This window comes from Suricata suricatta, chromosome 6 (assembly GCF_006229205.1).
Source record: "Suricata suricatta isolate VVHF042 chromosome 6, meerkat_22Aug2017_6uvM2_HiC, whole genome shotgun sequence".
Taxonomy (NCBI): domain Eukaryota; kingdom Metazoa; phylum Chordata; class Mammalia; order Carnivora; family Herpestidae; genus Suricata; species Suricata suricatta.
The window spans coordinates 139,044,327-139,068,313 of NC_043705.1; the positions used below are offsets into that span (position 1 = coordinate 139,044,327).

The window sequence follows — 23,987 nt, forward strand, 5'->3', positions numbered from 1 at the left end:
TAATCCAATTTATTTACTTTTGGACCTCTCCTTCCAGAAAGATCACGAGCTACACCAAAATACTGCCACATCAAAAGTATAAGCTTCCTACTTAATTGGCAGAAATTTCATTTTTCTGTCTGGACACAAAGCCACAGCTTCTTTTTATAGAGGTTATGTGTATTTGCTTTAAATTTGTTAATATATCACAGTGCCTGGGTGGCTCAGTCAGTTGAATGCCTGATCTTGATTTTGGCTCAGGTCATGACTCCAGGGTCAGGGATTGAGCCCTGTGTCAGACTTCATGCTTAAGATTCACCCTCTGCCTCTCTACCCTGCTTGCACCTTCTCTCTCCCATTCTCTCTCTCTGACTCTCTCTCAAATAATATATATATATATATATATATATATATATTCAAGCTCTTATTATTGACTAATCTTATAACTAAATATTTAAAAATTTGACCTCATCAAGGAACAACTTGCGTATTAAACAGTGGTGCCTGCTGATCAAGGGAGATGTTGTAAATATTTAGAAAAAGGAGAAAGAAGAAAGTAGGAGGTGGGAAGCCTAATGCTGGAAAGAGACTTTTTCTCAAACTTAGAATCATTCATTTTAAAAGATAAAGTAGAAACATGATACAAATGAACTTTAAAATGTTAAATATTATTTTTAGATCGAAATATATTATTATAAGCCTATTTACTCATGTCTGAGATTTAAGATACGGTATGATTGTATACAATAAATGGAAACAAAGAGAATTTTTTTTCAAACAGCTGTGCTAAAATTTGCCTTTAGAGATCTGAACAGACTTGATCCCTTGGAAGATGATGGGCTTTGTAACACATTAAAAAGATGCTGGCATCATGAGGACTTCAAGAGGGCATCCTCTCCTCAATATCTCAATAGTAATTAGTATCTTAGTGTCAGAACCTAAGGATTTATCTAAAATTGTCAAAAAAAGAAAATCTTTCCTGAAACCAATGAGTGTTGTTTGTGATCAGATTTGTAGTGTAAAAGAACTGTTACATTCGAGTATTGAATGTCAGATATTTGTGTGAAAATCCTTAACCACTGTTGACATCTGACTTCTGAGACTGGACTTGCTTTATATTTTTTCCAAGACTCATTGTTCTCCATTTGTAAAATGAAGTTATTAATAATTACTTTTTATATTTGATGGATCAGAAGATTTTTATCTATAGTTATAGTAAAATGGATTAAGTGTTATAAGGAATTATAACACTCACTTGACAAGTAATAGAGTGAAAGATGACTTGTGTTTCTCTGTGGTTGGAATCAGCTTTTTGTCTGATAGATTCTATAGTTTAAATGTCATTTTATGGACAGAGAAATTGAGTAGACATTTTTCCAAAAAGGATACAAATGGCCAACTGGTACATGAAAAGGTGCCAGCATCACTAGTCATCAGGGAAATCAAATCATTGCAAATCAAAACTGCAGTGAGATAGCACCTCACACCTGTTAGCATGGCCATGATCAAAAAGACAAGCGATAACAAGTGTTGGCAAAAATATGGAGGAAAGGGAGCCCTCGTGCGCTATTGGTGGGAACGAAAATGGGTTCAGCCACTATGGAAAACATTAGGAAGCTTTTTAAAATATTAAAAATAGAATTGCCATTGACCCATCTTATACACGTCTGAGTGTATATTAGAAGGAAATGAGGGCGCCTGGGTGGCTCAGTCGGTTAAGTGTCCAACTTCTGCTCAGGTCATGATCTCCTGGTTCGTGGGTTCAAGTCCTGCATCAGACTCTGTGCTGACAGTTCAGAGCTGGAGCCTGCTTCAGATTCTGTGTCTCCCTCTCTCTGCTCCTCCCCAACTCACGCTCTGTCTTTGTCTCTCAAAAATGAATAAACATTAAAAAAAATTTTTTAAAAAGAAGGAAATAGAAATAGGATCTTTAAGAGATCGCACTCCAGGTTCATTGCAGTGTAACTTATGGTAGCCAAGATACGGAAACTACCTAAGTGTTCATCAACAGACAAGCGGGTGAATGAATAAAGAAAATTGTGTGTGTGTGTGTGTGTGTGTGTGTGTGTGTGTGTGTATGTGTGTAAAGTATTTTTCAACCATGAGAAAGAAAATCCTGCTGATTGTGACAATGTGGACAGGCCTTGAGGGATTATGTTAAATGAAATAGGTCTGACAAGAAAGACAAAATATGGTATCACTTGTGTGTGGAATCTAAAAATGCTTATCTCATAGAAACAGACTAGTAAACAGAAAACAAACTGACACAAAAGTCGGGTTAGGGATAGATAGTCACCTTTTCATAATATCTAATCATTCATTCATTTAAAATGATTTATTGATCACGTACCAGGATATTTGAACTCCTGTGTGTATTTAATGACTATATAGTTCAAAAAATAAGAGAGGTTCTTTGCTATGTACCCTTCACAACTAAGATTAAACCTCTACACACATGATTTAAATTTACTGTGTATGCAAAGCTTCACCTTTTCTTTGAAGTGTGTTTTAGTAAGCTAATTATATCATTTAAAATTACAAAATTTCTTGTGTGCATAAAAGTCAACATATTTTGATAACTATCAAAAATTATTATGACTCTCTTCAGTTTTTGTTTTATGTAATTGTTTTTCTTTTAAGGCTAGTAGATTTGTTTAAAAGGTTTCTAAGTCAGTATTAGCAACTAAAGTTGTGTAGTAGTTGAAACTCTGTTCTAGAACTAAATTTAAAACACTGATTGGCAGTCTTCCTGCTTTGAAGGATCAAACGTGTTTTCTAAAGAGGATAGATACTGGGGAGCCTGGGTGGCTCAGTTGGTTAAGCGTCCGGCTTCGGCTCAGGTCATGATCTCACGGTTTGTGGGTTCGAGCCTCGCGTCGGGCTCTGTGCTGACAGCTAGATCAGAGCCTGGAGACTGCTTCAGGGTCTGTGTCTCCCTCTCTTTCTGACCCTCCCTTGCTCGCACTGTCTCTCTCTGCCTCTCAAAAATAAATAAAAGACATTTTTAAAAAAGTTTAAAAAAAAGTATGGATACTTGCAGTGCAAGGTTTTGTCTTTGGCTGTCCATTGATAGTATTTCTGAAAAAAAAAATGTGTGGTTGTGCTTTAGTATCTTGAGAAATTGTCGAGTGGCAGATACGTATTTGGAATCAATATGAGGGGCAAATTGCCATAATTTGAATGGACACTTCCAAGTACTATGAAGTGAGAACATGTCGCAGGCCAGTGTGTGGCCAGCATTTGGGGGACTTTCTATTTAATAGATTGTGACAATCAGAGTTGGTCGTTCACAGTAGTAAAACTGTTGTGGACTGGCTCTATGGCATGATTTTTTTTTTTTTTTGGTACCAGATTTCCTCATGTCAATCTGTGATTAAGTAGAAGACCACAAAACGGAAAACTGTGTATTTGTTTAAAACGCCGTTAGAGAGAGTCTTTGAGAAGGCACACTGTTTTTCACTTGAGGGCTTAGATGCTATTGTTCGGCATCTTGCAAAGACACAATGTAGGGGACGGGGGTGCGTCCAGCGCCTGGGGCATTTGGCAGTGACAGCGCGTTCTGGGCAGTCGCTGTGTGTGAACAGTACTGTACTGGGCGCTGTGCTAAGCATGCTTCTTTGAAGTTTCAGCCAGAAGAATAGTCAGTCTACCGCTGAGCCTCTTTATTATAGAAGGTTTCAGAACTTTTCCTCCTATTCACGGAGAGCCAAAATTTCAGGTATTGTGCCTGTTTCAATTTCTCTTTAGCTTACAGTTACTGGGTTGCATCTGTAATTATAGAATCTCGGACTTGATTTCTCTGGCATAAAGAGAAATGTCCCTCTAGCTTAGCAAAGCCATGAAATTGGTTGGTGAAACATCCCTTGGCGTGTCTGAGGGAGCTAGGATGGCTATTGATTTCAGAAGTGGGTCACTGTCTTTTTAGGGAAGATCGACCCTGAAACTTTATTTTGCTTTTATCACAGTCATTCGTTTCATCAGATATATTCCTGCTGTAAATGGAGACAAAGGTGGAATTAGTAGAAAGCTACAAGGGATGGCTACCTTTATACGTTACGGATGTTAATTTGAAGGTTTCTGTGTTCACGCATGCATTTCCTCTTCCCTGCAGTACTTCTACACGGCTCGACCATGCAAGCCCCTTCCTCCGCCTCTTACCTTTGTAACATGCACCTTCCTCCAGTGGTGCATTGATCACGATGAGCTGTAATGATCATATGTCTTCCGGGATTGTAAAAATCTTTTAATGTTTTTGAAATTGGGATGCTTCTTAATGTGACTTTTGCTTCCTTTTTCCTTTAAGCCATTTGGGATGGATTTTCTGTCACTTGCAAATGAAAGCATTATTAAGTCCCAGCAGCATGGCAGCTACCCCGGTTTCCTCCCTCTGTTTCTAGTCTCGCCTCCGAATGCTCCCTGATTGCCAGCCCCGGGTGCTTCCTGGCTTTCCTGCCTGCTCATCTCAGTTTATAGATCCATTCTGACCCTTTTCTCTCTGCAAGCAATGTCCACCTTTCCAATGTCCACCAGCCAAGCCACTGTCTTTGCTCTGCTTGTCCCTGTGCTCAGGTGTGGGCACCCCGAGCGTGGCTGAGGAATGTGCGAGATCCCACTCCTGGCCTCTCACCTGTTGGGATCTGACCTTGTCTCTGGGTGGTCAAAGCACATGCCCTGTTTCCCCTCCAGATTATAAGCGCGGCTGGGACAGGAGGGGACAGGAGGGGACAGGGACTCACCGCTTTCTGCTGGCTCCTTTTCCAGAAGCACCGCCTTTTCAGTAGGTCTTAAGATGTTTTATTTATTTATTTTCAGAGAGACAGAAAGGGTGTGCCTAAACGGGGCAGGGGCCGAGCGAGCAGGGGAGAGAGAATTCCAAGCAGGGGCCACGCTGTCAGCGCAGAGCCCAGTGCGGGGCTGGATCTCATGAACCATGGGATCGTGACCTGAGCTGAAATCGCCACCCCAGCGCCCCACCAATATTTTTTAAAGAAAAATAAACTGTTGGCAGAATGTCATTTATAATGTCATAACATCCTAGGTGAAAATGCCTGAGATCATGCTTTAGAAAACAGGATTGTGAGCCCCCCAGGGAAGTCCGGCTCTCGTCCTCCCTGACCTCGTTTTGGTAGAACTCGGCTGATGGTATGATGCTCCCAAGCATGAGCACTGCCATTTCTTTCGCTCTGTAGCTCTACAGGAGCCTCCACTTTACCCTCAGATGCAATTTGTCACCAAGAATACTATTCTGGTGGGCCCGAGGTCTGTGGTGCTGTTTAGGTTGGTCCCATCCTCCTCAACGAAGTAGACTTTCTGAACTTCCACATTGTACGTCCATCTTCCTACTGTTCCCCCACCTGCCCACACACACAAGTAGAACATGCATCCCCCTGGGTCCCACATGTGACTCTAACACTCAGATCCCACGTCTCTCCACTCTGCCACCGCATCTTTCACTGTAGCGACAAGTGACCTTGTGTCTTCGATTCTGGGAGGAACATCTCTTGCCTCACCCCAGATGATCAGATAGAATTGGACATTTCTCTACCTCCTGGTCTTGCCTTGTAGTTGCATGTTCTGTAAATGGCTCCCTGCCCCTTCTTTCCTGCATGGTGCTCTCCTTAAATAGTGCCAGGTTCCGTTTGCAGGTTGTGAGTTGTAGGTGTCATGCCCGGGAAACTCCAGATGCTGCTTACCTGATGGCTTGACCTGGGTTTACCTGCTCTGCCGTTTGAGCCAAAGCTGTACACTAGTCCCAGTGGGGTTTTGAAAAAGTCGCTTTCTGGAGTCAGAATTAAAAAGTGTCATGTCAGGGGCATCTGGGTGGCTCAGTCAGTTAAGTGTCTGCTCAGGTCATGATCTCCGGGTTCCTGAGATTGAGACCCGCTTGGGGTTCTTTCTCTCCCTCTCTTTCTCTCTTGCTTGCTCTTTAATTTCAAAAAATTAAAATTTTTTAATGATTATTTTTGAGAGAGAGAAAGAGAGAGAGACAGTGTGAGAGGGGAGGGGCAGAGAGAGAGAGATTCAGAATCCAAAGCAGGCTCCAGGCTTTGAGCTGTCAACACAGAGCCTGATGCCCAGCTCGAACTCACAAACCACGAGATCGTGACCTGAGCTGAAGTCGGAGGCTTAACCCACTTGAGCCACCCAGGCGCCCCAGGACAAGGTGTAATTTTAAATTCCTTTTTAAAAGAAAGGAGCAAGGATGGATATATTTTTATGTGTGCAGAGTGCATCTGAGAACAATGCTGGACTTATTTTTCTGGGTTGTGACCTATTACTTGCAAATACTGAATTGCAGTCTTGGTGACCAGAGTGATTGCACAAATGAGGTGTTCAATATTTTTTATATCACTATTTCATGTGAATCCACACATTCTCTGCAAACTAATATTAATAATAGGCTTATGCTGATGCTTCAGTTTTACATGCTGTCTTACATGTCCCCTGTGGAGTGGAAGGTTATAAAAATCCCATACATTCAATTATAGACAATTTTAAAATATCAAATTGAGGTGTGCCTGAGTGGTTGAGTCGGTTAAGCCTGTGACTCTGGATTTCGGCGTGGGTCATGACTCACGGTGTGAGCGTAGGAGCCACACGCCAGGCTCCCTGCTGACAGTGCTTGGGCTTCTCTCTCCCTTAGCCTCCGCCCTCCCCTGCTCTGCCTCTGCCCCTCAAAAATAAATATTTAAAACATCAAATTGGATCCATAAATGTATGTATATATTTATTTAAGTGTATAGTTATTATTTTATTATTAATATGAATTAATTTATATTTATATCTCAATATATTTATATTCATAAATATATTTATACTTATATAAATATACAATATTTATAAATATTAGCATATAGTATAATTTATATGTAATATATAGTGTTTATATAATCTGTATATTATATATAACTTTATATACTTTTATATATTATGCATAATTCTATATACTTCTATATAAATATAAATATTTTATATATAAATATTAAGTTTATATTTGTAAATATATTTTTAATATTTATAAATATTAAACTTATACTTACAAACATAAATATTTATATAAATATAAACATTTATATATAAATATATTTGTTATATATAATATGATTATATGCATAATTAGTATATAAATATAAATATTTTATATATAAAATATAAAAGATTTTATATATAAGTTATATATATGTGTATATATATACGATAGTTTTTGAGGCATTCTAATGGCCAGTTTTGTTCCTCACTGGGCTGCAACCATAATGGAGAATTATGAAAGTGAGGCCTTAAAGGTAGGCAAAGCTACAGGTCAGTCTATTGCACTAATATTTTTGTGTTTTGGAACATAGGATCAAGACCAGGGTTGGGCACTGTATTGAAGAGGGTGGGCCATGTTAGGGAAAGAAAGAACTTTAGGTGTGGCTGCATACACATGGGGATGTGTTTGTTAGTTTGGTGTGAGGGTCAAGGAAGTTAAAGTCTGAGAGTCTTAAGTTGAAGTCATTGGCTAAAGCTAAAGGAAGGTGAGAAGAATTCTAGAAATCTCTAGCAACTAAAAAAAAGTAAAGACGGGCACACCTGGGTGGCTCAGTTGGCTAAGCGTCTAGCTTCGGCTCAGGTCATGATCTCAGTTTGTGGGTTCAAGCCCCGCATCGGGCTCTGTGCTGACAGCTCAGAGCCTGGAGCCTGCTTCACATTCTGTGTCTCCCTCCCTCTGACCCTCCCCTGCTCATGCTGTCTCTCTCTGTCTCTCAAAAATAAATAAAGAACATAAAAAAAGTAAAGGTAAAAGATAAAAGTAAAAGATAAAAAGGGACTTGCCTGAAGACAAGGAAAAGAGGGGGGGATGGTTTGATACGCAATGTTCAGAAATCATCAATCTTTATATTCCCCAGTTCATGCCAAAGTGTAGGTTTTGGCCTGGGCTGGTCTCAGCCGCCCTCATCTTAACAGGGAATAAGACTCAGGGATGGATGTACTTTGCGTGGTAGCTTGTATGCAGGGTCACCTGCCATTGCCTCTTAGATATTTTACCCAGAGTGTCAGCGTTTTAGCTGCTGTCCAGTCACTCAGACCAAACCTTGGAATCATCTAGACTCCTCTCTCTTTGCCTCCGTACAGCGTGCAACCTGTCAGTAATCCTGAAAGTTCTCCTTTCAAAATATGTTTCCAATGACCCTTTCTCATCAGCTATTGCCAAGCATAGAGCTACAGGTAAAAGATTACATCAAGGAGTTAACTGTCGGGTATAGATCAAGGCCATCAAAAGAACTTTCTGCAGCCAGGAAATCTACACTTTTACTCTCCAGTATGGTAGCCACTGGGCACATGTGGCTCTTGAGCACTTGAAATATGAACACTGCAACTAGTAAACTGGTTTTTTAATGTTATCGAGACTTAACTAGCCATATGTTGGTAGAGGCTACCATACTGGACAGTGCAAGTCTAGCTAATGAAATATATTTCATTCCCACAGTATGCAATGGATTTGGTGATTCTGGAATTTGAAGTAGGTGGGACCTGCAACCTGGGAGAAGAAAGAAACGGGTCCCTGTGATAACACAGTGTGAGGGCCTGGCAGTGACAGAATAAGAGGCGGTTGAAAGGATGACAGGTCACAGGTTACAGACAGAGGGTACCCAGCTCAGCAGGAGCAAAGACCTCATCATGACCAAAGGGGCTTATTGCTGAATCAGGAGGAAATCAAGTAAAGGTAGCATGAGAACGGTGGCCATTGAATTGGATAATTTCGTGACACCAGAGTCCATCTGTTAATTTTTGAATGTGACCATACCTGGTGTCAAGGTCTGTCGGTTTGCAAACTGGAGCCCATACTCAGAGGGCAGGGAGAGACTGAAGAAAACAGCAGACCACTCTAGAGTGGTAGGGGACAGGCTGAATACACAAGCAACTTGTTTATAAGGTTCATCTTGGATGGCTACCGGATAAGTAGATTTCTATACTGGCCACTGGCCAGAATAGTCAAAGTTTATATAGACCTTAACTGGATTCAGTCACATACCTCAACACCACATTTCTACCACAAGGCTATATTCTTGGAGCGGCTTCTGGGGGTGGGGAAGGCAAGCAGACACACGTTCATTCCAAGGACAGGGGAGGAAGTAGGGGGCTTATAGTTGCCCAGGTCTGGCTTATGGGATAACTGATTACCAAGAACTGCTTACATTCTTGGTGACCTCCTCCAAGGAAGTCATCAGTTGCTGGGCAGAAGTGTCCAAAGAAAGAATGTTTGAATACTTATAAAATGTAAAAGAAGAATTTTATTTTCTTTTTTGTGATGTTATCAAGACTTAACTAGCCATATGTTGGTAGAGGCTACCATACTTGTGGTCCACAAAATATAGCCTCAAATATGGTCCTTAAATTGAGAGCAAGAGAGTTTGGCCTTCCAAAGTGCACATAAGATTATAACGTATAAGTTTATATCCCAAACTCACTTTTGGGAAATGAATGCTTAGAATATTTATTTGGACCTCATGAAATCTTATCAAATATGATGAGAAGGATGCTCTGTATCTGAAGGCTACTTGCTTTTGCTATTTTTTTCATCCGAGCCAACTTTTCTGAATTTCTTGTTGCATCATCCGTGAGAGTCCCATAGATGTTCTTAAGGTGGTGTTTTGTTCTGTAGACTTACTTCACATCAGTGGGGCACAGCCTCTTGTGAGCTTTGGTTTTTCCAAATTTCTGACTTGAAGCAGCACATGCCTTTTCCTGACGCCTCTGGTTCATCTTGGAAGCAGGCGTCCACAGAGAGCTGTACGTGATAGTACCGACCTCCTAACGTCAGTTTCCGAGTGCCCTCATCCTCGCCTCATGAGGGAGATAAGAGAAAGAAGCCGAGAACAATCCAGCCCCAGGCTGCCATGATAAGATACCACAGACCAAGAGGCTTAAAGAGCAGAAATGTATTTTTTTATGGTTCTAGAGGCCAGAAGTTCAAGATTGAAGTGCTGGCTTGGGTATGAGCCTATATATGAGGCCACTAGCTTCTCTCTGTGTCCCCACGAGGTGGAGAGAAAGAGCTCTGATCTTTTCCTCTTTTTTGTAAGGGCAACAGTTCCACCCTTATACCCCCCATGCTTACACCTGCACCTAGCCTAAATGACCTCCCTGAAGGTCCCATGTCCAAATATGGTCACATTAGGACTTCGGCCTATGGATCTGGGGCAGAGGTGGGGGAGGGATGGGGGAATGAGGCAACACAGTTGAGTCCATAACGCTGCTCATGCATGTGGAGTCAAGCCCAGCGTGACTTGTGGCTTTGTAATTTCTGCACATACACCTTGTTAGTACCAAGTTCTGCTAGAGAACAAACCCACTAACATGGGACAGTATTCGTCCGTCATTAGTGTCTCTTTTTCTCATGTCGAAGATGCTTCTGTCTAAAATGCAGTTTAGATATTTGCAGGTTAGCATTGGACTAGAAGAAACGCTTCTTACACAGTCATTGTATAAAGAGAATAAGAGGTGTTGTGCATAGAAGCAAGAAATCTGGAGGAAAATGTCCACCGTACTCATTGCCAAAGGGAAACAAAATCAAAGGGATGCAATTTTCCTGTATCAAATTGGTAAAAGCAGGAGAGGATACTAAAGGTCAGTGCTGCTCACATTGTGGGGAGGGGACAGTCTCCTGGGCAGATATGTGGAACCAGACTGGCAGCAGGAAAATTGGTTCTGGGTCTTGAAAGTCCGAAACCTGCACGGGTTCCTCATTCCATTAATTCCACTTTATCTATTGAAAATGTCATGGACGTAAAAGTAGGGTAAAAGTTACAAATAAGAGATAACAAACTATGATGCATTATGAATACTAAGCATTATATTTTTAAACTGTAGAATCATTTTTGTTGACATTAGAAATAGATGCCTGGGTGGCTCTGTTGGTTCAGCGACCAGCTTTAGCTCAGTGGCTCAGGTCATGATCTCACAGTCTGTGGGTTTGAGCCCCACGTCGGGCTCTGTGCTGACAGCTAGCTCAGAGCCTAGAGCCTGTCTTCGGATTCTGTATCTCCCTCTCTCTCTGACCCTCCCCCTGCTCACACTGTCTCTCTCTGTCTCTCAAAACTAAATAAAAAACATGAAAAAAAATAGTTCATGCTATGTTGCTGAACAAAATTTTAAAAAAGTCACAAATATTACATTAGTACTCCACTATGTAAAACTCATTACATAGAATGTGTTCAATCAGAAAAAATTCTATCAGAGAAGCCTAAACCCATACACTAATGTAAATACACTTATCTTGGGAGGGAGAATTACCGAGGATTGCTCTTCCTTTTTGTTTTTTTCCTTTCTTATTGTCTCTCTACATTTTCCAGATTTCCTGGATTTTGCATATATTATCTCCTAATTTTGGTAGATTAGTTCTGATTAAAACTAAAGTACTTGGCCATTTACTGCCAAGTCAGAAGGCTTAAAGCTTTTTACACTTACCATTAGGCAGTCCACAGCTTGGTTCTCGTGGTCTTCATGGGGCCCTCCTCTTCTCATGCTCTGAGCTAAAAGGATTGGGAGTGGAAGTTGGGTGGTCTTACTCATCAATAGGGATATACCAATGGGCAAATTAAATCTGGGTGTGAAAAATTACAAGCCATGGAAATTATTACAAGTCATTTCCGTTCAGGCACAGAGGTTGCCTTGACTCGCAGTAACTCTGGACGGTGGGCTAAGCCTTGAAGCTTTCACTTCTTTTTGGTCATTGCTATTAGGAGAAAGGGGGGAAGATAAACAGACTTAATTATTCCTTAGAGTGTGTGGGTCAGAGTTGGCCAGTGCCTAAGGATATACTTTGATTCAATGCCTATAAATCCCATATTTTATTATGACAGGTTACTCTCCTACTGTTAAGAGTAACATTTTAGAGAAATTGGTGTGTAGACTAGCATTTATAAGGCAGCACCACAGGTACTGGGAAATAGGCCAACACATCACAGGACTCTAAAATAGGAATAAAGAGGGAGAAAACCCGGGTTCTAGGCCGGATTATATAAACAACTTTGGGACCTTAGACAATTTCTTTGTCAAAAAAGAATAATGTAACATTGCTGGTCCAGAACCTAGATTCACATGGGCCTGACAAAATTTAGAAAACATGAGGGGCGCTTAGGTGGCTTAGTTGGGTAAGCATCTGACTTCGGCTCAGCTGATGATCTCTTGGTTCATGGGTTCGAGCCCTGCGTCACGTTCTGTGCTGACAGCTCAGAGCCTGGAACCTGCTTCAGATTCTGTGTCTTCCTCTCTCTCAGCCCCTCCCTTGCTCACACTGTCTCTCTCTGTCTCTCAAAATAAATAAACATTTTCTTTTAATTTAGAAAACATGAAAGTTAAAATAATTTAAAATATGTAAGACTCATACGTTCTCATCTTGAGGTTGTCCTTTGGAAGCCAGTGACATAGATCTAGGCAGAGATACAAGTTCACGGAGAGGGGTGACTTTGCACACAAGAATGGCCATTTTCCTTTCTTCTTGTCCTCTTCCCTTACCCCCGGGATCCCATCTCTCAAACTTTTCCTAATTAGAAGGGCTTGGCCTGCAGGGTCTTTTACCTGGGCACAGCATTTGTTGATCTGTTTATCTAAATCCTTATAATTATGAGGCTTGATCAAATAAGATACTACATGTGCAAGCAAGTGGAATATAAACTGTACTTTATTATTATCTTCCCAACCCCACCACTATAATCATTTAAATCACTTTCTTTCATCTTGTTAGTATCCATCACCTAAAATACCTTCTGCTTTTTAATCATGGTCACATTTTGCCCAAGTCTGTTTGACTTGATCTTTCCTCTTCGCTCAGAACTTGCTTGCTAATATCATTTTCCCCAAACCTCCTATAAATTCTGCTTGTAACAGATCTGTCTTTTCAGTGCTGTTCTCATCGTCATTGGTAATATTATTTAAAAATTTACTTAAAAAATGACGTAAACAAATCACAACTAATTTGGAACATCCAATAATAAAAAAGATAACCACTTTTTTTTCATACATTTTAAGGAGCATTCTACAATAGAACCCGTTTCAGATAGCATAGCCCTGAGTTGTTAACTGCCAGCAAATATAGCCAATGCCACAGTGTGAGGGTTCCTATGAAAATGACGTTGTTTACTGTAACACCCAGGCTGCTCAGATGCAGTAAAACAGGAAATACTCTTAACATTCACATAGCACTGATTCCTGGAGGAGCATGTAATATGATCGTTGGAGGCAAGAAAACAACCATCATTTACTCCCAGACTTTTATTTGAATAGTGGTTTTGTAGTGCCCTGGTAAAAGATTGTCATTGGTTAATTATTATTTCCCTTGCTAATGAGCATCGCTAGATGATGTATGTGACAAGAACTTTTGTCTTATTTATTTATTTGTTTGGGAAGGTTATGGGAAAAAATAACTTTTGGGATGCTGTCTTTAACCTGTACAACGGTGTCACTGATGAATTGAGCGGCTGTTATTTGAGTTTCTTCTTTCTTTTATAAACTCAAAAAATGAACTGTGGCAAATGAGCCTTGGCAGCTTTAAAAAGCTTTTGTCTGCTGTCGGTCACAGAGAGAGAACTTGGTAAATATTTGTGGAGTGGGCTAGGTATTTAGTATTCATGCTACTAATCTTCGTATGTTAATTCATGAATTTCCTTAATTGCCTCTAAATTATTGATCATTTATTTTTGTGATTTCCTTATAAAGGGGAATATCTAAGAGCTTTTCTTTCGAGATGGAAATATACCGATATACAAGTAATAAAATGGCATAAAACAGAAATAAATAGTTGATCTAAAAATCAACTGGCCTTTTAAAGAAAGGTCTCAGTACTTCTTCATGTCTTTGGTCTTTTTTCCTTGTTTCCCTCTTCCATTCACCTCAGACACAAACCACAAACTTGTGAGTGAGTCCTAGAATTTGGTTGGGATGATAAAGGAGAAACTGTTCTGTTTACTTGTGTTGTTTCCTGTTCTAGAATGAGGTCGTATGCCTTCTCTGTAGCTCATCATTTTCATTTTTCCAAAGGGCACTGCTTAAAGTTGCCTTACAGTTGCATCCGTTTGCCGTGGCGGCGTCTCACATGGCATTAAGCGTGTCCCTCTGCATTGCAGGAGCTATGCCTGTCCCAGACCAGCCTTCGTCAACCTCAGAGAAGACCAGCTCCCTGAGCCCTGGCCTGACCGCCTCCAACGGGGATGGCTCCGAAACGGAAACCACTTCCGCCATCCTCGCCTCGGTCAAAGAACAGGTAGGAACATTCCGCTTTCGTGACCTACTTTTGGGAGCGCTTCAGAAGCTGTTCTTTTGGATGAACGATGATGACTCAAGTTACCTTGGAAGAAACTCATGATTTTCTAGCAGAATGTTGGTGTTTAGTATAAAAAGATTCAAATGCGGTTATAATTGGCTTTCAAGAGTGGATTAATATGTTTTATGCTTCTATTCGTGATTTAGTCAGCTTTTGTTGAAAAAATATTCCACAGGGGGTAAAAAACAAAACAAAACAAAACACTTTATAGTCAGAATTCCCTATGAAGGTTTGGCAGATTTGGTGATGGACCTGACATTTAATACTGCTAAATGCCTGAAGCCAAATAATTGGTCTTTAGAAAATAAAAAAATCTAATCGACCATCAACATATACCCATACATCTGAAAAATTAGTATGTGTGACAGCAGATGAATTCTGTATTGTGTCAAGGTAAATTGGCCTTTCCTACTGTTTCTGAGATGGATCTGGAAGAATGCATTTTAGAACTTTCCCTGTAACACAACTTAAAATCTGAACGCTCCTTCCCCCAACATTACTTTGCCTTAAAAGTGGGTAAGAAAATAAAGTGTGAAGTCTTAGATTGAAAAAAAAATTGTTTCCAAAAAGCCATATTTCTTGTAAATAAAGGGTGGTAAATAATGAAAGAAAACTGGAAGGTCGAGATTTTCACTTCTTTTAGCATATGCTAGAAATATAAATCATAATTTTTTTAAAGAAATGGAAAAGGCATCCTGTGTTTGGTTCTATGACTCCAGGATGCTGTCTATGCAGGAGTAGTGGTCAAGCTATCAATAGATGCGCTGCGGAAAGATCCATTGACAGAAGGGATCGATGATGCTCTCAGTCAAAGTGTGCCCTCAGGTCAGGAAGTGTATGGCTAAGTGGGTGCACAAAGCAAAGTTGAGTAGAGTAATTGGATAATCTGGTTTGTGAAAATGGTCTGTAAGCAGGAATTTGAGACACCAGGCTGTATTCCTTGACGCGTTTGCTTCCAAAACCCCACTCATGAGTGTGCTGATTATTTATAAGGTATAATAGAAGAAAGGAGCAGAAGTTCATGCCAGTTTTCATTCTGAACATAGTGCTTTGTTAAAGTTGGCGAATGCCACGGTTTCTTATTCAGATATTATTGGGAAATGTTACTGGGCCAGTAAATGTGGAATAGTGACAAAATATAAAACAGGAGGAATAAGCTTAACAAGAAAATGACAAGACCTATCTGATGTACAGTATAGCATTTTATCAAAAGACATAAAGTCATTAGGAACAAGTGGCAAGGCTTGCGATGATCCCGTGCAGAAGAGCTTGATTGTCATAATAAAATTACTCTTTCCCAAATATACGTGTAAACTTCAGGCTGTGGTAGTAAAGATATTATGGCTGATCGTCTCTTTGGCAAACTGGAACAAATTAGTGTAAAAATCACATGGGAAGCATCAGTATGTGAAAGTAACAAGGAAAATTTCGGTAGAGAGATTTTACCTTACCCAACATACTCATCACTGTAATGTCCAGTTGGTACAAAATGGAGAGAATGTTCTCTCTGTAAGACATAACTAAGGGTTCAGAATCACAAGGACACATTCAACACAAAATTGTAGAAAAAAATAGGCCAAGAGAAAATATGTGCCAAAAATATGATGAAGTGTTGATATAATTAATATATCAATGCTTCCTAATGTTGATGAGAAAAAAGGAGAAAAGGAAAAAGAAATAACAGAATAGAAAATAGAAAACTAGGCAAAAATGCCAAAGGCCAGTGAACATATGGAAATGTTTTTCACTCTATTGTATTAATCAGGGACATAAAATTCAAGATGAGAACGATTTTCATTAATCTACCAAATAGACAAACATTTAGATATTAGTATGTATTGTAATCTAGCTAAGGGTTGAGGTTTGAAGAAATTCACATTCTTTGTTACTCCATATGGAAGTGTGTATTGCTGTAATCTCTGTTTAAAATGGTATGTTGCTACAAATTGACATTTACAGTGTTCAATAGCTTTTGATTAGTCATGCTTAGACAAAGTAGTATAGAAATGAGTGACCTAGAACATAAAATTTTATGTATATGGGTGTTTATTGCACAATTATCTGGGATAGTAAAAAAAATGGAATAATATTGATTGATGAAGAATTGGAAAACAAGGCTTATCTTTCTTTTTTAATGTTTATTTTTAAGAGGGGAGGGAGAGAGAGAGAGAGTGAGCGAGCAAGCACATGTGTGTGAGTGGGAGAGGAGAAGAGAGAGAGAGAGAGAGAGAGGGAGACACAGAATCGAAGCAGGTTCCAGGCTCTGAGCTGTCAGCACAGAGCCCAATGCGGGGCTCGAACTCATGAACCCCGAGATCATGACCTGAGCTGAAGTTGGATGCTTAACTGACTGAGCCACCCAGGCACCCCTAGTATCCTGTTTTTAACAAACAACGTAATAAATACTTTTGTTGCTTATGTTTATCATCTAGAAAAGCGTAGGAGGAAATTAGTGAAACTATCAACATTGGTTACCATGTGTGTTTCCAGTTAGATGGAGGTAGAGTCCAGGAAAGACAGTCAGAAATGGGAGAAAGAATTAGGAGAATGGAATAGGTATTAGTTGGATAATAGGAGATGCTACTTCAGCTGAAATAGTAATATTTGTAGTCGAGAGAGTGGATAAGCTGTTTAATGCAAAAATACGTTCCTGTAAATGAAATGGTCTTTCCAAATCCTTGATGAGAATTGAATGGAAACCTATTGTGAAGAGTCTTTTTGAATAATTAAAAAAGTCCAGTGTTCATTTTGGGATGGCAAAGGTGAGATTTTTTTGTGGCAGGAAGCTAATGTGAGCAGGCATGGAAGTCTGTTCTGAAAGCTGAGTGGATCAACTGGAAGTCTCCATGTCCGAGGCTCAGGCCTCAGGCCCTGTGGGCAGTGTGTGCCCCTGTGGAAGTCAGATCAGCCAGCAGCAAGGTCCATGGACTTCCTTGGAGTGGCCTGGTGCAAACAAGCAATTTTTTCCTTCACTGGAGATTTTAATGCTCATTAAGGTTTCCATCATTTCTTTTCCTGAAGTTTAGGCTATTATCTATGGAGCCAAAGCTAAGTTAAATATACTTGAAAAAAAATTAGCTGAGATCAAAGAAAACTGACTTTGGAAGTTAAATGTCTTTTATGATTTTTAATAATTATGTGTATAATTATTTATAAAGATGCTCATTTGCCTGTGGCTTGCCTGGTCCTCTTTGTGCTAATGGCAAGTAGCTTTCTTGACTGAAAGCCCTATTTATTAAGTTAGAAAGTTTGAAGGAAGAAATTTTATGGTCTCACTCTTGTGTGCCACCCTAGGGCTGTCTCCGTGGACATCAGTTTTGCAGGAGAGAAGTCATTCTTTATCACAGCAGCCATGTATTCTGAGCTAACTGCCAAGCGATAGGTTGCATAATTTATTTACTCATTCATTAAATGTATTGGGCACTTTATATATGCAAAGTACAATCAAGATGAAGGAAGTACATGTATAAAGAACACTCCGTTTGACAGTTTATTGGAATAAGTTGTTACAGAGACTAATAATGTAAGTTTTTAGGCAGGCAGTTAACACTGCCTAGAAATAAATTCTGGTTTATAATCATAGAACGAACTTAAATCGTGCCCAGCCCTGTGTCATGAAGTGTGTCCACGTGACCTGTATGGCATGACGAAGATATTTGTAACCGAGTCCTAGAGTCCTGGAGCCCAGCAGCCGTGGACCATGAACTCCATGAAAAGGTGTTCACTGATTTTTTTCTTTGTTCTAATTTTCATTTTGATTGCTTTTAACTGATGAATTTTACACTTTCATATTAGCATAAATAGAACCATGATTTATGTTACATTCTGGGTAATTTTCAGTATTTCAGACACGTCTGTCTCATTTCCAAGTTATCGTTTCTCTATGAGGCCTTCCAAGAGAGGCACCTAATTCCTGTTTCCTCTCCTGTAAATAAGTGTCCTTCACCAGAAGAGGAGAGGGGATGGAGGTTGAGCATGTGATGACTTTGGTCACATGATTTGGAAAAATAACGTAGAGGGGGTGATTGATAGCCATTCATTGCATATAGGAGCCCAAAAGGTGGGGTGGCTTAAAGGGGTAGGAACAATGAAGGGCTTTTTTAAAGGATTGGTGATATCCCTGTAATGATGGCGGTGACCCACAGAAGGAGAAATATATTACACTTGAAAGGGGGGAAGTAACATCAGGGAGAAAAGTCACTTGGTAGACGAGGGTGAATGGGAGCCGGTGCATCAGTGAAGAGAATGGCTTTTGGAACAAAGACAGTTCACCCATGAGAATGGGACTGAGGCAAAGCACATGGTCTCAGGTCACCTGCTGGCTTGGTGTTGGAAAGTGTGATATTTCTTCCCCTGTTATCAGATGGGCACAGTCAGCTAGTTTGAATTGACCTGTTTGGAGTGAGCTGGGCTAACCAGAGGTGGGGAGGGGAGGCATTGGAGTTGAAGGACACAAGGTAGTGGATATCATGATGGATCTTGGAATTGACATAGAATGGAAGCAGGGAAAGAAAAATTGTTAGTGACCATGAGTTCGCAGTGAGTGTGTGTAGATGGTGGTAGCTTGAGAGCTGTGTGCTCAAAGTCAAGAACTTGAAAGCAATGACTTAATGGTAAGACCTAGGTCGTGACTCTGTGAGATGAGATCACAATGAAAGAAGAGAGTGAAATTCTGTTGACTCTGGAAAGGTGGGTCGGGACCATGGCAGAGCAGTGCTCATGAGGAGACCCTGTGTTCTAGTCACCCACGTGGAGGGCTGTGACTTTGAGAAGCACAGTGATGTTGGCCTGTGGCTGCCTGAGAGGAGTAGTCCTGATCTTCGCCTGTGTGTTTTCATGGTTTTTAATTGTCACAGTGTTGATCTGCACAATTAGATAAGAATTTACATTCACTTACACTGTGTCACCTTGTCTTTGATTTTTGTCTTAAGTCAACATGGTACTCCTTTGCTCTTCAGAAAACCATGACTTACCTAAAAGTATATTTATTTCAAAATAATATTTCTTTTCCTTCAGTTAACTATTGTTTCATTTGATCATCACACAATTCCAAAGCTGCCAATCAAACGGGTCTTCTTGTATAAGCTAGAAAAATTATGGGACATTGTAAAGACCTTTAGAACTCATATTGTTCATTGATCTTTGTAAAATTTTATGACTCGGATAAATGTGTTTTTTATAATAATTCAACTAGCAAAGTACATTTGAAAATGAATAGATTACATAAAAATTCTAGGTATATAATAGTATATGCCAGTATCTCATTCGTTGTGTTTATTCTGTAGTGTTCATCAAATGTCAACTATGTGTTTAGAAATGTGCCTCCCCCTGGGTGATACACAGATTTGAAGTTTGACTTCTACTATTTAGCAATGAAGTTATAAGACAAATATATATAGAAAGGTATAAAGTATGTAAAAAATTATAGACAAAATTTTAAGAAAACTCTAGTCAATTTACTTAGAAACTCCAAGTAACTTATAGTAATAAGAACATTCCTTAAGTTGACAGTATTTATAATCCTAGACACTCTTGCTACAGTAATTTCTCTTGTTTGTTTTTTTGTTTTTGTTTTTTGTTTGTTTTTTATTTATTTTTGAGAGAGAGAAAGAGAGACAGACAGACAGACAGTGTGAATGTGGGAGGGGCAGAGAGGGAGACACAGAATGTGAACCAGGCTCCTGGCTCTGAGCTGTCAGCACAGAGCCCGACGTGGGGCTTGAACTCACAAACTGTGAGATTATGTCCAGGCGCCCCTGTTTTGTTTTGTTTTTTACCTTGCACAAAGATTGCAAACATGTTCTTGATTTTAGAGGAAATTTTAAGTACCGTTATTAAGAATATTGATAATTTCCTAGGTAGTAAAACAGAAGTTTTCTTGCATTTAATCGTTTTTGTTATTATTTTTCATAGAGAGGAAAGTAGGAGTGAAGGCATTTCTGACCTCCCACTCTGGGCAAAGCTACTGCACAGAGTACTTGATAGATGTTATGTCAGGTGAAGGCACTAAAAAAGCCCTTTAAAACATTCATCTTACACAGAATCTAAAGAAATCTTGATATTTTACATTGACTCATGGTGAGGATAGCATGCCTTTATTTTTATTTAGCTTCTATATTTGTAATTTTTAAATTCCGTTAGCTCTGTTTAAAAAGAATATGTTGGGAAAGAGCACAGTATAAAATACTCCTTTCATTAGTCTTTGTCTGCCGCTACGTGTCATTGCCAAGCCTTTCAGCTTTGGTGGTGTTACTGTAATGTGCAACAATAGTTTCTGATAATACAGTGTGGAAAATGACCTATAACGATTCATCACATTCCAAACTATGTCTTGGGAAAGCATCTTATGAAAGTAATGACACAATTATCATCCATGAAAAAGAGGAAATTAAAACACCTTTAGGAAAGGTCAAGAAGATAGGGAAGGATTATCTGCAAAGACTAGTGAACTTTATATTCATTTAGTCAGAGAAGAAAGAATCAGAGAAAAAAGAATTATATATAGCATAGTGCCACAAATGGAACTCTTTCCATTTATTAAAGTTAAAATGAGAAATGTTTGATGATTTTTAATGTATTTCTTGTTTCAAGCCAGATGTAGGTTGAAAGTGGGGGGAAAAAGCATATTCCCCCCCTTGTTTTCATGGTTCGAACATAAACTATGGTAGGAACAGTCATGGCCTTTTTCGAGATGTGAACTGAGCTATGAAGTTGCAAGCCAGGAGTCTGTAGGTCTGGGTCCTGCTAGAGGGTGTGGTTTGGAAGAAGGAAAGGCAGATCCTGGAGTCAGCAAGGGTCAGAAAGCCTTGTGGATATCACAGACACAGACACGGTGCAGAAAAACTGACCAGACTAGGTATTGAGATTTGCAGCAAGCCGAAGAAAGAGATCAAGAGGTCTACGTAGCAGTGTGGAGCTCCTGGTAGGAAGGAAGGGGAGTTGTCGGGTGCAGGGACTGATGGAACCTGCTGGGTGGGAACCAGGTCTACTTCTTTGTGCATTCTGGCGCTGTTACACCCCAAAGATGATGACTGCAGCTTGACATAGAGGAGCAGCAAGGGTCCTAAACCTCTTGTGTGAGGTCTTGGGAATTGGTGCTAGGAGTTCTGATCACTGTTGAATATCCTGTAAGTGTGGATGGAGCATTGCCGGCCTTCCTCCTCCTGCCTGCTGTGCTCCTTTGTGTATATTCTGTCCTTGCCTGGGAGTGATTTTGAATTTTCCCCTTGAAATTTGACTTTGTAACTCTTCTCAAGACACATGTATACTTATCTACCTTTTTAGTCACCCCAAACTCTAAGAATTAATTCATTTGGATGCTGTCTGCTCTGTTCCCTTTGAAGCTATTAGGTAGTTGTTTTTCAGGGACTGGAGGCTGTGATGGGAAAAATAAAACTGGACTAACCTTTTATATGCTAAATTGGAAGATAAACTTGTAATATGTAAGGTTTTGTAACATGACATTGTAGTGCATTTCTAATGCCTCTTTAATATTTATCATTAGAATTCATTGCTAAATATTCATATGTGAAATCACATTGAATATTTTAATATGATATTTTATAAAATTACTATGAATTTTCCATTACAAAGTAATTCATGCACATGGCAAAAAAGTTTAAAAACTTAGAAAGGAATGAAGATAAAATTTTATTTGAAATTAATATTGCAGTTAGAGATGGTTACAAATATTTGGGAAGGGTTCCTTCTAAGGTTTTTATATGAATGTATAATTATTTGTACAAAATTTTTATTTTCCTTTATAAATACTTTATAGTCCCTTGTATACTTAATATTATATCAAGAGTATTTTTCATATCACTATTATAATAAAACTCAAATAGATACACTGTGAGTTATTTAACATTATAATTTTATTGAACTTTCCCATCTCTGTTGATCTCCTAGGTTGATTCAATTTTCTCAGAATGAAACAAAAATGACATGTCATACTTCTTTGTACATAAATCATTGGGTCTACTTTGATCGAAACTGCCTGAAGCAAAGTTTTGAGAAAGAGTTTCAAGACCCTTACAAACGCACTGGGAAAATATGTCATAATTAGTTACTGATACGAGCCACAGGCAGGACATACGAAGCAGGAGCCCCAGGGCTGTTAGTCAGGGCCCTTGTGCAGGGGGTGCAGAGGAGGAAATGAACAAGCAGAATATTCTAGAGGGAATAAATAAGTGGGGGAAACGTTCAGTATTCAGAACAACTGAACCAATACGGTAAAAAGAGTCAAGAGAAACATATAATATATGATAGGACAAGGAAACATTATTAAATAGTATCTCAAAATAACAAAAATGTTTTTTTTAAAAATGTACATCTTTTTATAAAATATAAAAGAGTTATCTCTATTAATTTTTCATGTAAAACTTACTTCATGAGATATATAGGTAATAACGGTTTCCTTAGTAATTATTTCATTCAGTATTCTCTGTTGAAGACCAAAGAGACTTAGACTTTAAAACAGTATTTAGTTTACTTACCTAAAGCCATATAGGAAATTGCCACAGAATTGAAATGAGAAAATTAGCTTGTATTATTCTGAATCCAGTGCTCAAAAGAGTGAAAACACAGTACTGCATTCGGTCTTAATTCAGGTACAATAATGGGCTGCAGTATATCGTCTGATACTTCTCCCAAGAAAAGCATTTCTTTATGACCAAAGGTTGCTGAGGTGTCAAGTTAAATGATGCCCCTGCCTGTCTAGCTCCCATTTAACCAGGAAAAGGGAGGCAGATAACTTCACATCAATTTAATCTGCAATATATTTTTGGAATCTAAAGGAATCACTAATGAGATTCTAAACAAAAGGAATTTGGGTGCCTCGGTGGCTCAGCTGGTTAAGTGTCCAGGTCATGATCTCATGGTTCTTGGATTCAAGCCCCTTGCCAGGCTCTGTGCCGACAGTTCAGAGCCTAGAGCCTGCTTCAGATTGTCTCCCTCTTTCTCTGCTCCTCCTCCACTTGCGCTCTGTCTCTCTCTCTGTCTCTCTCTCTCTCACACACACACAAAAATAAACGTTAAAGAAAAATAATTCAAGGAATTTATACACCTCATTGTTAGTTAATGTGTGTAGAGAAAATGTTGTTTGAAACAAGCACTCTGAGCTCAATGCCACAGCTTTCTTTTCCTTGAACATTCCTGTTTCTGAGAGTCAGTGGCGTGGACGGAAGTTTTCTCCAGCCTGCATCAGTGACCCACGTAAACACGCCCACGGCAGCCCATCGATCATGTTCAAGTTGCTGTCATTCAGCTGCAGTCATTAAAGGAGAATGTGCAGGCTCATGCCCCAGGCACTAAATGAGCCGGCTCTGTGGCCTGCTGCCGTAAAAAAGTGAGGATCAGCATCCTCCTCTGTGACTAGCTACGAGTTCCGACTTTCACATTCTTCTCCGCGTCTCCACAAGTAGCTGGAGCACTTGCCTAATCACTAGGACTCAACAAGACCAAAACAAACAAAAGTCACTTATGACAGGTAACCCTCAGCAAGAAGTAGCCAACTGTGAAGAGCTGCATTCAGCGAGTCAATAGATGTTACCAGGGGTGCATTTTGCAATTTAGACATCATGGAGGGTCTGCTAGGTGAAGAAATTATGTTCAGAATTAAAGACTAGAATGGCATTAAATTCAATATGAGATTATTTCCTAGTTGTAGGCAAGGACGAGCTATCTGATGCACAGTTTCACACTGCTG

The 23,987-nt window shown here is 39.6% G+C and overlaps 1 protein-coding gene across 1 annotated transcript in view; it reads left to right on the forward strand.

The window, feature by feature from the left end:
* The window catches only part of LOC115293567 (catenin delta-2-like), a gene marked incomplete at its 3' end in the record, with an annotated part of 535,470 nt that overhangs the window by 140,251 nt on the left and 371,232 nt on the right, over positions 1-23,987 (forward strand). The window contains exon 2 of the mRNA XM_029941286.1: positions 14,085-14,221. Within this exon, the coding sequence (XP_029797146.1) occupies positions 14,090-14,221 (132 nt within the window). The remainder of the gene's footprint in view (positions 1-14,084; positions 14,222-23,987) is intronic.